This window comes from Taudactylus pleione, unplaced genomic scaffold, assembly GCF_031769625.1.
Source record: "Taudactylus pleione unplaced genomic scaffold, aTauple2 ptg000434l, whole genome shotgun sequence".
Lineage (NCBI taxonomy): Eukaryota > Metazoa > Chordata > Amphibia > Anura > Myobatrachidae > Taudactylus > Taudactylus pleione.
Window position 1 is genome coordinate 2427204 of NW_028284836.1, and position 15123 is coordinate 2442326.

At 43.0% G+C, this 15123-nt stretch overlaps 1 protein-coding gene across 1 annotated transcript in view; it reads left to right on the top strand.

Moving 5' to 3' along the window:
* Positions 1–14254, top strand: part of KIF13B (kinesin family member 13B) — a 210742-nt gene extending 196488 nt beyond the window's left edge. Inside the window, exons 38-40 of the mRNA XM_088447549.1 lie at positions 3756–3818; positions 6705–7782; positions 8144–14254. Coding sequence (XP_088303675.1) covers positions 3756–3818; positions 6705–7782; positions 8144–8433 — 1431 coding nt within the window. The 3' untranslated portion in view covers positions 8434–14254. The remainder of the gene's footprint in view (positions 1–3755; positions 3819–6704; positions 7783–8143) is intronic.
* Positions 14255–15123: the final 869 nt, after the last annotated feature.

Below are 15123 nucleotides of genomic sequence, written 5' to 3' on the forward strand. Positions count from 1 at the left end.
GAGCCGCCAGGACTCTTCCTAGAGTTTGCCAGGCGTCTAAAATGAGCGATCGTGGGAGAAGGGCCCTAGTCAGGGAGGTGACCAAGAACCCGATGGTCACTCTGTCAGAGCTACAGCATTCCTCTGTGGAGAGAGGAGAACCTTCCAGAAGGACAACCATCTCTGCAGCAATCCATCAATCAGAGTGGCCAGATGGAAGCCACTCCTTAGTAAAAAGCACATGGCAGCCCGCCTGGAGTTTGCCAAAATGCACCTGAAGGACTCTCAGACCATGAGAAATTAAATTCTCTAGTTTGATTAGACAAAGATTGAACTCTTTGGCGTGAATGCCAGGCGTTATGTTTGGAGGAAACCAGGCACCGCTCATCACCAGGCCAATACCATCCCTACAGTGAAGCCTGGTGGTGGCAGCATCATGCTGTGGGGATGTTTTGATGTTTTCAAGCGGCAGAGACTAGTCAGGATAGAGGGAAAGATGAATACAGCAATGTACAGAGACCTCCTGGATGAAAACCTGCTCCAGAGCGCTCTTGACCTCAGACTGGGGCGACGGTTCATCTTTCAGCAGGACAACGACCCTAAGCACACAGCCAAGATATCAAAGGAGTGGCTTCAGGACAACTCTGTGAATGTCCTTGAGAGGCCCAGCCAGAGCCCAGACTTGAATCCGATTGAACATCTCTGGAGAGATCTGAAAATGGCTGTGCACCGACGCTTCCCATCCAACATGATGGAGCTGGAGAGGTGCTGCAAAGAGGAATGGGCGAAACTGCCCAAAGATAGGTGTGCCAAGCTTATGGCATCATATTCAAAAAGACTTGAGGCTGTAATTGCTGCCAAAGGTGCATCAACAAAGCATTGAGCAAAGGCTGTGAATACTTATGTACATATGATTACTTAGGTTTTGTTTTTTTTTTCTTTTTATTTAATTTGCAAAAATCTAAAAAAAAAAAAACTTTTTACACATTGTCTCTATGGGGTATTGTGTGTAGAATTTTGAAGACAAAAATTAATTTATTCCATTTTAGAATAAGGCTGTAACATAACAAAATGTGGAAAAAGTGAAGCGCTGTGAATACTTTCCGGATGCACTGTATCTCATATCTATCTATCTCCTATGTGTCTCTCTCTCTCTCTGGTGGGGTGTCTGCTGAAAACACTCATTTTAAAAACTTGTGCAAAAATGTTTTATGAATACATGTGAAGAACGGGTACTAGACGCGGATGTGAATCGGTGCCACATTGCCGCTCCAAGCTGACGTACAGCGTGCGAGGTACATTGCTGTATATGCAAAGAGCAAAGTGAAATCTTTAGGAAAATAAACACTTTGCTCTGTAACGAGGCTGTTTATTTATTGATCCAAGTCAGCGACTTGGCATGTGGGACTAACTGTCACTTAGTATAGGAACTTATTTATTATTATTATGCTCTGATAGGGCTGATTTTCATTTTATAGCTCACACCTGAGTTATCACAGGTGTTAGATATAAAGTGCTATTTTCAGCAAAAACGCTAATTTTTGTCCTATGATATATATGCCCCATAGGGACACGCATTCAGCATTTTCTAATTTTTTTGTGTGTGTGTGTTATGTTTCCTAAGTGTAACCTATTACACCCAGGATAACCTATGTAGTGCACTTAAAATGGCTGCCTCGTTTGGTACCCTTCATGAGTGGGATATATAACCCACGGAAGTTAGTACCCAAAATGGCTCCACCAACCCTGCATTATGTCCCTCATACCCATTATGTTGACTGTTTTCGGTTTGTTTTCTTCGTTCTGTAATACTAAACCCCCTGAAATTGTTTTTGATGTTGTAAAGCGGCTTTGAGTTCAGATGGAGAAAAGCGCTATTATAATTAAAATTATTATTATTATATTATTAATTGTTCTCATGTTCGTCAGACTAGTATCTTCTACCAAGGAATGTACACTTCACCTTTTATGGCCTCGGGCAGTTGGATATTGTCAGACATATTTTGTTGTTGCGTTGTAGGTTTTTATACTTGAGTATTTTGCCATTTTGCCATTTTTTTTTTTAGGTATTTTTATTTCCTTTTAGAAAGAGTTTTGTGGATTTTTTTTTTTTTTTTAATTTGGAGGTGTATGTTTTTGCGTTTGTCTAGAATTCTCTGAACAAGTTATGCATTTTCGGTAGAAAACATGTAATAGAAAGCCCACATTGCAGGATTTTTTTATTTTATTTTTATTTTATTTTTTAACAGCGACATTGAAAATATTGATATTAATATAAAATATCAGCAACATGACGGTACACCTGCTTTGTTTAAAGAAATAAATAAAAAATGTAATATAAAAAAAAACACCTGTCTGTCCTCCACCACCACCGACTTTAATGGGCCATGTATTTACTTTTACATAATTTATTTTTTCCAGCGTTTAAAAAAAAAAAAATATCATCATCCATGAATATCTCCATTTAGACAGCCGCATTATGACCGTGATGCTGTATTCTCCTCTTGCTGCCTGTACTCTGCTCCTGTCCTTGCCGCTTCCCTCTCTCGTGTCCGTCTACCAGCACAGAAGCCGTTAAACTCTTTAAGATAACCTGTCTCATCTGTCCCTCCATTCCCTGTGACAGCCCCTATAATAGACGTCCTTAACCTTATTTATGGAGCGATCAGGTGGAAATAGACCTTGCTCTTCTCAGCTTTCTGATGGCTCCAATCCAGGAGGGACCCGTAAAGATCTGCTTGTCAGGGCATTATGTCTGCAGGCGTGAGATAGATGGGGGTCTGGGCTGAGCGAACAGCGATGTTCCGCCATAGTCTGGCTATCAGGGCTCACGTAAAATATGGGCAGGTGCTCGGAACTGGCGGTGACTGCGATTATCCTAATCCCTTGTCCCTGTAAATGTTGCGAGTGTTACGTACTGGGCACAAATGGAACTCGATGGAAGGACAGTAACTTCTGTACAGCGTATACAAATGTTACTGCTTACATGTAGCTGTGTTTTATATCTTCCCTCTCTGGCCGTGAGATCGGAGTATAGATGAGACTTTCAAATAAAAGGCCTGATTGTGAGTGAATGTAATTTCGGACGCTGCTGTACGCTCGTCTCCTGAGTCAATGCGATCGCAACGCCCCAGTCCTGCATCTGAGAGCGCCTGTCATTACTGTTATTGGCACTCGCCCTACCCCATGGCAGGTGCAGAATGTGCCATGGAGTTTGGCGTGCATTGAGTATACGCAAAGAATCTGGAAAGCTAGAATGCTGGCAATGCGTCCGCAGCACACCACCGACATGCTTACCTTTTGTTGCCCCCCCAGTAACGCCCATTCCAGTTCTTAAATAAGTGCCTGCAGCCCCATAATACATGCAGAGTTTGCTAAAAACCGTTGGTGGTTTTCTAACTTGCGGACGACTTAAAATCAGAGACTTTTATGGGCGTCTTATTTTACTTTTCTGCTTATACTGAACGGTACAACACTGTGCTTCTTATATGTTTCTCTTTCTCAATCTAGGGAGGGGAAGAGAATAAACGAAAGCAATATGAATTGTGTTTAATGCCAGTCTCTGTGACCTGCAGCTGCCAGCTAGTCCCAATCGCAGTGCATGCTGGGAGTTGTAGTTTTCCCCCTGTCACATGGCACAGCACAGGCTCATTCTGCATTCCTGCTGATTTAGAACATTAATGAGCTGTGTTATGGTGGTTGTCTCACCAGGTATGATTATTACTCTATTCAGGGGCAAAAATGAAAACTACTCTTCCTTCCATTATGTCTTTCAGTCTGTTCCTCGGATTATAGTCCAGTCTGCTAGTATTGATGATGGTGCACTCAAGCCGAAACCGGTAAGTGGGCAGGGATCTATTAACTCCAGTGTATTGATCTGGGAGTGTGGGGATTTATTAGTGTGTTACACTCAGGTGTGTGATTCTGGGAGTGTGGGGATGTATTAGTGCGTTACACTCCAGTGTGTGGCTCGGGAAGTGTGGGGGATGTATTAGTGCACTGGTTCTCAAACTCGGTCCTCAGGACCCCAAACAGTGCATGTTTTCCAGGTCTCCTCACAGAATCGCAAGTGAAATAATTAGCTCCACCTGTGGATCTTTTAAAATGTGTCAGTGAGTAATGAGTACACCTGTGCACCTGCTGGGTGACCTGGAAAATGTGACCTGTATTGTATTTATTGTTGTCATCAGCAAAACAAGTTTGACAGACGAAATTACATTGCACTTTTTTAAAACAGTGAATAGCAATCCATGGTAAAGGTTATCACAAACAATTTCACAAAAATAATAAAATTAAAATTAACTAAAGAGATACAATCATAGCATTCAACATGCGCACAGCAGATGGAAGAAAACTAACCCTCAAGCGACTCGTACGTGCCCGAAGTACTCTAAACCGCTTTAAAGATGGGAGCTTATCAAAAAATTCATGAAATGGATGGCTTGGATCCGATATGATACCTTTGGTTCTCTTTAGAACCCTAAGCCCATAAACATCATGAATAGTTGGCAACTGCACGCCAATGATTTTGCTGGCGGTCCTAACAACCCGTTCCAGTGCACTTCTTTCACTCGCTGTGCAGTTGCCATACCAGATAATGATACCAAACGTCAGAATGCTCTCAATTGAGCATCTGTAAAAGTTTAGCATAGTTACTTTGCTAACTCCCGAGGCCCTCAAACGTCTTCGGAAAAACAAACGCTGTTGCGCCTTTTTAATTAGGGACAGTGTATTTAAAGACCATGTCAAATCTGTCGCAACCTGGAGACCTGTGTGGGATCCTGAGGGCCGAGTTTGAGAACCACTGTATTAGCGTGTTACACTCCAGCGTTTGATTCTGGGAGTGTAGGGAAGTATTAGTGTGTTACACTCAGGTGTGTGATTCTGGGAGTGTAGGGAAGTATTAGTGTGTTACACTCAGGTGTGTGATTCTGGGAGTGTAGGGAAGTATTAGTGTGTTACACTCAGGTGTGTGATTCTGGGAGTGTAGGGAAGTATTAGTGTGTTACACTCAGATGTGTGATTCTGGGAGTGTGGGGATGTATTAGTGTGTTACACTCAGGTGTGTGATTCTGGGAGTGTGGGGATGTATTAGTGTGTTGCACTCAGGTGTGTGATTCTGGGAGTGTGGGGATGTATTAGTGCGTTGCACTCCAGTGTATGATTCATGGAGTGTAGGAGAGTATTTGGCATGTATCAAACCGTACAACCAAACAGGCAGAACTGGGTGGGCTGTGGCTTTCTCACATGGGCACACACGGCACCTGCAGACCAGCAGTTACGCACAGCTATCCCTGTTAGAAGGATTACGTTTGCACCTGCCACAGGGCAGGCATACCAGAGAATGGTGACTTGTGGCAAACCAGGTGCATATGCGTCCGATACAGCAGTGTGCGCTTTTCAAAATATATACAGCTCATCATATGTGCGGAAATACGCACCTTTTCTTTCAGCAATTAATGCCCATTTTGCTACCCGCTGAGCCCCAGCCCATTAATGTGCAGCCATTTTGTGAGTGATGCCAGTACTGACTGCCAGTGATGCGATAGCTGCATATAGTACTGGTTCAGCCACAGCGTCTCTCAGCTGCATTCTGCAATTCTCAGAAATTATATATATATATATATATATACACTATTAAATTAGTCCTGTATGTACTAATCTCTACTGTTGTGTTCCGCCAAAGCACGCTGGTAAATGTAGTGCAAACAGGTAGGTGGTCCGACATATTTGCTTGACCCTGCTCTGCATGTTATTTGTAATTATTATTTTTATAGTTGTATAATAAGTTGGACACCCCTGTCCATTAATGGAGCTTTTAGGTTACTAGCAATCGAATTTCCAGGTCATGTCAAAAACTTCTGGCATGCTTCCGCCATAACTCTGCGCGCTGACAGACAGTATTGATCACCCAAGTTTAGTACATGTTGCCTCTGGGAAATAGATCTGAGAAATGGTCTGTTTAATCTCAGAAGCTGCCTTTTAAATTCTTCACCTGTAAATTGACAGGCCCCGGGAAAATGGAGGGCGGGAGGGGGGAAGAAAATTTGGAAGGGAAAAAATAAATCTTTGGCAGCCAGTTGCAAATTCATGATTTATCCTGGCCTTAAGTGCAGCCAAAGAACTGTTAGAGACATATAGATCACTACAGCGCTCTAGCACCCATAAATTCCGCAGTCTGAGCAGCAAAAGGACCAGCCCTGTCACATAAATCACCTTTCAAGTAAATATTGGGAGGGAAGGGAAAAAAAATATTCCTTATGCAGAGTTTGTCCTTTTTCAAGCAGCGATCTGCAGCTGTCCTCTGCTCCACCGGATTAACGCCTTCAAATCTGGAGCTGTCTACTAGTCTCGTCCTTTGTAACATTTGTGAACTGCTCAGCAGGGGCTGTGGTTTATTACTACAGGTTTTTTTTGCAGTTAAAGTGTTGTCCCAGCAGATTCCTCATGGGCGGTAGCCCTCCTACTACTGTGTAGTGTAGACAGCAGGGATGGGGGCGCTGTCATTTTACCAATGTCCTTGTACATCTTGCCATTAGTACCATGTGTTTGGTACTGACAGGTTTGTTGGTTGGCCTTATGGGGTAACTACAGACCTCATGAACCAGCCATGCTCCTTGTTTGATCATTGGTGCTGCTCAGTAGAATGTCCTGCTTGCCCAATGAGACTGTACTCTCAGCTTTAATTAGTTGTCTTTTATATATTTGTTTTTGGCAACCCCTAGGTTATCCAAAAAGAAGCGACAGGGTTCCAACAACCAGTGATCGGCCGTTCGCCAACCCAAGAGAAAAAAAATGAGAGCCCACCGGTAGTGCCTTCCCAGGTAAAATCCTGCGAGTCTCCGGGACAGGAAACCCAGGAGGGACCTCCAAGTCCACTCAGTGAAGCATCGAGTGGATACTTTTCACACAGTGTCTCCACAGCCACACTATCTGAGGCATTAATCACCGGTATTGAGGTGCCTACAGGTCAAACGCCAAGCCCAACTGCTACTGACATTGGCCCGGGACCAGTTCCTCCATCCCAACAATCTACTAATAAAGACCACACAGTCAAGCCGGAAATCCCATCTGACCGGCATCATCACACAAAAACAGGGGATGTTGTAAATGAGCCTCAAAAAGTGGTTCCAGCTGAAAATCTAAATCATAAAAATCATGATAGCTTAATCGCTGGTAGCACTGTACATTTTACCAAGCCAAGTCTAGAAATGTCATCTGTGGATCATGTTGGAAAGCTTGAGAACATTTCTCTTTCGTCATCTGTGGATCTTGTTGAAAAGCTTGAGAACATTTCTCTTTTGACAAATGTTGAAGGCCAAGAGACTAGTACCCTCTCAAAAAGTGTACCTTCACCAATAAAGCTCATCACAGCTAGCTTGCCATCTGAGAGTCAGATGGACCACAAAGATTCATCTGCACTAAGTTCTAAGCCACTTCTCCTGACCGACCAGTTAGACCAGGCCAAAGTTGTAGTTTCACCTTTTAAAATACGAAAGGTAAGGACGTCCGAGCTGAAATCCTTTACACGCATGCTTGGGGAAGATCTTGGAGATATGCCAACTGTGGGGACAGGAGTAAAGTTAAAAGGAAGTAGAGAACGATTGGATGACCAGGTGGAAAGTGGTGAAGACAGAACTGAAGAAGCCTCTGACTCAGAGGAGTCTCAGGAGGTTCTCGAATGGTTGAAAGAGGGGGAATATGTGACAGTTGGGACTAATAAGAATGGTATCGTGAGATATGTTGGTCCAGCAGACTTCCAAGAAGGAACTTGGATTGGTGTCGAGCTTGATGTGCCAGCTGGTAAGAAATCACTTTATTCAGAAGACTTATGTATATGACTTAAACATTTCACGACCACTTAAAATTTTGATTTAAAATCGTTAAAACACTTAAACATTTATAGTTAGAGAAATTAAGTGAAAATCTGTAGGACAATCTAGATCAAATATAAGCAACTGTCCATTTACACCCAACATTGGCTGTGGAAGTGCCTAGTCACATCTTGAGGACGAGGCTTTGCTACTCACCGCTGCTTTTACTCTGCGTTCCGCTAGTGTTGAATTTCACTACTGTAGACAATCAATAGTAGTTGACTCCACAGTCTTCCAATTAAACCTGCATGGGAGCTAATTAACATTTTTTATTTCCTTTTTTAATACAGGCAAAAATGATGGCTCAGTTGGCGGCAAACAGTACTTTAGATGTAACCCGGGCTACGGTGTCTTGGTGAGGCCCAACAGAGTCAAGAAAGCCACCGGTACGGCCCGAAGAAGAAGTGCCGGGTTGCGCTTGCAAGGAGGAGCTGCTACAGAAAGCCGGAAGACCGGAAACCTGACGGGTTCTGCAGGAAATCTTGCAGTGTTGACTGCCATGGTAAAACCAGATAGAGCTGCAACCATAAAGGGGGATGCCCAGAAGAAGGCTGAGAACAGGAAATCCTGGGCCAACTAACTAAGAACTTACTAATATTTCATCCTATAATTTTGCCTAAAGAAGAGTTTCCACGAGGTAGTCGTCCCTGATGACAACTCATGACAAAATCTTCTACTTAACTAATTCCACGATGTTGCTTTCAGGCATGGTAGCTGACCATGCATTAATTTTCAGTGGAAAACCTATGATCTCCACATTGAGTAGGGAGGCACAGCTGTGATCCTTTGGTGGGTCTTATGAAGCAGAATTGAGGGTTTGGGATTATTCAGAGATGGTCCCAGACTAGAACTGTGTAGTCCTTAAATTGTGATGTGGCTCCACCTAAGTGGTCTGGAAATGCAACCAACATGGCACAAACATATGTGTATCTACATGTATATATGTGTGTATGTGTAAATATATTTTATACATATGTCCTTCATAGGGTAGGTATCGTTCCTATTCAGCGTTCGCTGGAATCAGACCAAAATTGTGTTTTACTACTCACTATAAATGTCATGATCGCACCAGCCCAGGCCAAAGGGAAAGGATGCAGTGGGCACCAGTGTGGATGTGACCAGACACATACATGTACACGTGTATATAACGGGTTTTGTGTATACATACATGAATATATTTTCAGAACTATAATGTGCAATGATAAGGAATAGCAGTCAAGGAAAAAAAACATAAAACATTATTAAGTCTTGCCAATAATTATACATAATCTGGACAATATTCACTATTGGTTTTTATGCATAGGCTCTTATATTTGGTACACAATTAAGACTTTACTATCCATCTCTTATTAGTTGTCTTTTGATTTTGATTTAGGTATCAATTTCTCACCCTCCCCACCCCCACCCCCCCCCCCCCCCCAGGCAGCAAATTCATCCCACTTCTGACACCAATGTGACTGAAAGAACTTGTTGATTTTAAAACATTAAATGATCACGTGCACTGTGGGGGTTTATTAATGCAAAAAAAATTGTTCAGCAATGAATCTTACAGCAGTCTCTCTGCATTATAGAAGTATTGATTACATTTCCGGTTTATTGATGGTGGAGGGTCTTATATTTATGTTATTTATGTGTGGTGGGGGTCAATAATGTGTACAAAAAAACGTTTTTGCTTAAGTGGGGGGGGGGGGGGGCTGCGATTTACAATCTTGTCATTGAACACTTGAGAACATAGAAATTGATGAGAGAGAGAGAGAGAGACAGACAGACAGACAGACAGACAGACAGACAGACAGACAGACAGACAGACAGACAGACACACAGACAGACACACAGACAGACAGACACACAGACAGACAGACACACAGACAGACAGACACACAGACAGACAGACACACAGACAGACAGACACACAGACAGACAGACACACAGACAGACAGACACACAGACAGACAGACACACAGACAGACAGACACACAGACAGACAGACACACAGACAGACAGACACACAGACAGACAGACACACAGACAGACAGACACACAGACAGACACACAGACACACAGACAGACAGACACACAGACAGACACACAGACAGACACACAGACAGACACACAGACAGACAGACACACAGACAGACAGACACACAGACTGACAGACAGACACACAGACAGACAGACAGACAGACAGACAGACACACAGACAGACAGACAGACACACAGACAGACAGACAGACACACAGACAGACAGACACACAGACACACAGACACACACACAGACAGACACACAGACACACAGACACACACACAGACACACAGACAGACACACAGACACACACACACACACACTATTTTTTTTTTTTGGACTATAATCATGCTAAATCACATTAACGACAATGTGTTCCAGTCCTGATGCCCAACACTGACCGCTTATAATCAAACAGACGGGTAAGCAGAGGGCGTTTTTGTTTAGTGACATATCTGCTTTGATACTGATGCCATGGAGACCGTTTATGACCTTACGACAAACATCTGAAAATGATTTGAAGCTGAGCTCGCATGCGGTTTTGCAGCCTATAATTACAGGTGCAGTCGCTGCATTTATGACTATACGGTCGATGTATCTCCTTTCGTTTGTTAGAAATCTGTCCTACTGCTGCACACTACACAGATAGTGGTTTGGTGACAGACAGCTCACGCTCGCTGTGTATTTAATGCAACTTTAGGTCTTCAGTGTAAACCAAAGCACAAAACGATTTACGAGATCCGTTGATATGTAACATTCCAGTGAGCGTTACACATTCCTTCTCCTCTGTACTATGTAAGACCAGCCTGCGGTATAGATGGCGACTAGGTGTCTTGCACTTGTCTGTCTTCACGGCCTTACGTAGAGCACCACCAATTGCATAAAGCTGTTTTGTGGTTTGTACCAGTATTCATGTCATTCCAGCCCATCGATGCCTCCGGAATCTGTGACATAGAAGTTATTGGCTCCTAGTACATTGACTGTGTATAGCTGATGGGTGCACTTCACTGTACAGCCTTTTCCTTTCTAACAATGCTTTTAATATTGCAACTTATTTTCCCTGCACGCTTTGTTCATTGTTTGCACAAACACTGTTGATGCACAACAGCTCCAACACATTGTCCACAGATGACACAATACGTTGCAACAAGGATACATTCTTGGGTGCTGGAGACTAATGGCACTTGCCCTTTCTGCATTGCCCAAATGCGGGCCCGACTCAGTGTCTCACTGTCTGTCACATAAGGGTGCCTGTCTATTACGTGGTGGCTGGGTATATATAGATCACCGATTGATCCTTCACTTAATAGCACATCACAGACCTCACGCGTCAATTATTATCTTCTCACTGCCGTAATATTGCACATACACCTGCAGGTAACATGTTTTATATATTTATCCTGCACAGAGCTGCCTCTCGCCCGGGGCACTTATACGTCTGGGGTGAAATCAGAACCACATATGGAGTATCACTTATGACACTATGTACACAGGGTGTGCAGTTGAATGCTAACAAGGGCGAATATTGGTAAATATCGCGTGTGGATCTTGACAATGTCCTTTAGTCCTTCCTTTGTTGTGTTTCCACTACATTTAGCTATAGATAAAGTCCAAACAGGTATTGTGTACTACACGGGGTGGTTCAATGCAAATGTATCAGACAAGACTGGAAGAGGACCCATGGCCTACACACAGTATTAACAGGCAGTGTGTGACTAGGAAGGGTCGGGGGAGGGAGGGGTCCTGTCCATAATTACTGTGCCAGGAAGTCACTAGCAGCTGCAATCTTCACCATCCCCCTATTAGAGGACCTTAGCCCATTTCTCAGAAAGATCCCTGCTCTCCACATGTGAGCACGTTCTTATCATATCAGTGTTATTCTGCCAAGTACCTGCTGACCACAACTGCCTTTCTGTACAGAGCTCTGTGTTAGGGAGGTCTCTTGTTCTGTAAAGATCATTTCTACTCAACAATTGTCTTGTTACTAATACTTATCCCCCCCCCTCCACCACCACCCATCACAACTGGCAGAACTGTGGTGGTCCCGTGCCTCTGCAGCAAGGGTGTGCTCACGCCCTGCACCCGCATTTCTTTCAGTGTTAACCACAGGAGAGAATAATATAAGTGCTGACTGCGCTGTCAGTCTCGTGTGTGGGCGCTGACTGCGCTGTCAGTCTCCTGTGTGGGCGCTGACTGCGCTGTCAGTCTCCTGTGTGGGCGCTGACTGCGCTGTTAGTCTCCTGTGTGGGCGCTGACTGCGCTGTTAGTCTCCTGTGTGGGCGCTGACTGCGCTGTTAGTCTCCTGTGTGGACGCTGACTGTGCTGTTAGTCTCCTGTATGGGCGCTGACTGCGCTGTTAGTCTCCTGTGTGGGCGCTGACTGCGCTGTTAGTCTCCTCTGTGGGCGCTGACTGCGCTGTTAGTCTCCTGTATGGGCGCTGACTGCGCTGTTAGTCTCCTGTGTGGGCGCTGACTGCGCTGTTAGTCTCCTGTGTGGGCGCTGACTGCGCTGTTAGTCTCCTGTGTGGGCGCTGACTGCGCTGTTAGTCTTCTGTGTGGGCGCTGACTGCGCTGTTAGTCTCCTGTATGGGCGCTGACTGCGCTGTTAGTCTCCTCTGTGGGCGCTGACTGCGCTGTCAGTCTCCTGTATGAGCGCTGACTGCTCTGTTAGTCTTCTGTATGGGCGCTGACTGACTACGCCGTTATTTTCTAACACCGGCAGTGACTGCAAATATCTTGCACTTTCTGCATGAGGGGGTGAGGACTTCAAAATTGGGGTTTCATGGGATTAGACACCCTCAATCCGGCTCCTTAAGGGCAGGGAAGTAGATAACTACAAATGTAATCTATGAATGGAAATGTCCTGTACATTTTTTTTGTACATATTTTAATGCACTTTACGTGACCTTAATCAGCCATATGTGGTTATAATGTGGTAAAAAAATATATAAACATCTCATCATGTCATATTTGAAATCTCTGTGAATGGTTCTTACTTCTTGCACTGCTGCAGTCACAGAGATTATGTACATATCTTTTTTTTTTTTTTTTTTTCACTGTCTGGAGCTGGAGCCTGCAGACCACCGTCAAGTTGAACGGCTTGAGGTGGTGTCACACCAGCGGTTTCCTTTCTAAATTTGAACGTGCAGTCTGTGACTACTGCAGATTGGAAGTATAAACTGTGAGCAAAACAGAGAGGTTGTCACACGAGCGCTGTTCTCTTAGTAGCGTTACAGACCAATGTCTCACAACACCCAAAATTAACGGCCCTCAATATTAGGCCCTGTCATGCAGAGCGTTTTTTGTGCTCATTACACGCAGAGGTAAACGCTCTATATAAATCGGACAGAGCACTTCCGACGTTGGAAAAGCGCAAGTGTGGCCCCACCCTTGGAATTGCAGGCTCCGACTAATACATAGAATTCAGTTTGTTATAGTGAAAGGGGGGAAGGGGAACGGGAACTGAATACTGCAATTTCCTGCATCTTTTTTGTATTGGTTTACAAACATTCCTCACATTCACAGTTGCCTTTACCAAAGTAGCGGCTCTCTTGCAGTAATAATTAGCACGTGCCTTCAATTTGCTACATATTTTTATTCTGTAAAAATTAAATCTTTTATGCTAGTGGTTTGGGAAACCAGAACGGTTACTCGATTATTTTAAATTTCAACAGTGGGGGACTCCCTTTTGTTTACTCTTTGTACGTTAATTTTTACGGAAATTAAATATCTGATATTTTTACTGGGATTTGATTAAAATTGTTTTTGTTTTTTTTATAACGCAGCTGGCACATAAAAGTAATGATATAATAATGGTATCTAATTCTTTCTGAAATAGCCGCTTTCATGGCTTAATGGGAACTATGCCTGCGTGAAATATCTCTGCCTAGAGAGAACACCTCCTCTGTCCCTTTGTTTTATTAGCAATAAAGTTAGTCATGAAAACCACTATTAAGTAATTAGCACTGTGATTTTAAATTTTTTTTTTTTTCTCACTTTCTAGGTGTCTTTCTTTAGGTGTGAAGTCTCTTTGTAGCACTGTTAAGCCACCCAATGGCTCTGGAGCTGTGCTGAAAATGCAAATCCCAGTATGCCCAGCCACTCTGGCATGCTGGGATTTGTAGTACGAGAACCGCTCCGGAGTGACCGGGTTGTTTGAGTCTGCATAGGTTTTTAAACATTTTTCATTCTTGAAAATATTACCATGGAAATTTTCACCTATTCATGTGATCATTTGTGTCTGGGGCAGTTTCGTCCCCAGTATTGCCAATCATTTTTGGACAATGGATTATTAAATTTTTAAAAGGAGCTAAATTCCAAAGAGACATCTATTAAATTTGAGGAATTAAAAAAATATATATTTTATTGTATTGTACTAAACTGATGTACAATGTTCATCAATGTTTAATTATGAAATAAAAAATTTTAAACAAATTTTACACTTGTTGTGATATCTCTGTGGTGCTGCCAGTGTGGCTGTTGCGTATAACTGAATGATCGACCCTCTCCACCTGAGCCGGACAATATTCACTGCTTGATGGACGCAGCACTAACTGAGCCAGATATAGGGGTCATTAACCTCAATTTAAATCTAACATGGGACATTTGAGAAAAATGGTTCTCCGGATGGTAAATGTTGTAAACCTCTGATATGATATGATAATTATAACTTCTGCAATATATTAAATTAAATTATGATAATTTTTTTTTTTTTTTTTTAAATGCCATTCACAGCATTTTAAAATATGCATTAATATAATTACCTTGAATTGATGCTTTTGTAAAAAGCTATTTCTTAATTTTAAATATCTTCATCAGTAGTGTGTTGGTAACATTGCACTAATTAAACTAGTAAGTAGTTTAAATATAAATAATTGATATAACTACAAAAAAAAGTATAAAATTAATAAAATAAGGTTCAATAGTGAAACTGTGACAATCAAGGCCTCCGAGTGCCATTTGGGCCCCTGTACTGCTGTCTTGTTCCCTCCCCTCAGCTGGTCTGTGCAGCCACTTTGCCTTGCTGCAGTTCAGATTGACCTCACAAGCTGAATGCCCAGCATACTCCACGCTTGGTGGACTCCCAAGGGAAGATCCGGTCAATTTTGCCCCAAACTTACCCTCTCTCTTGCCCATATACAGAATCTAAACATATTTGGTTATGTAGAGCCCAACTTAGGGCTGATTCAACAAAGTATAGACACCTCCATTTTTATAAAGAGCATTTTGGGTCATGTAAAGAGTTTCC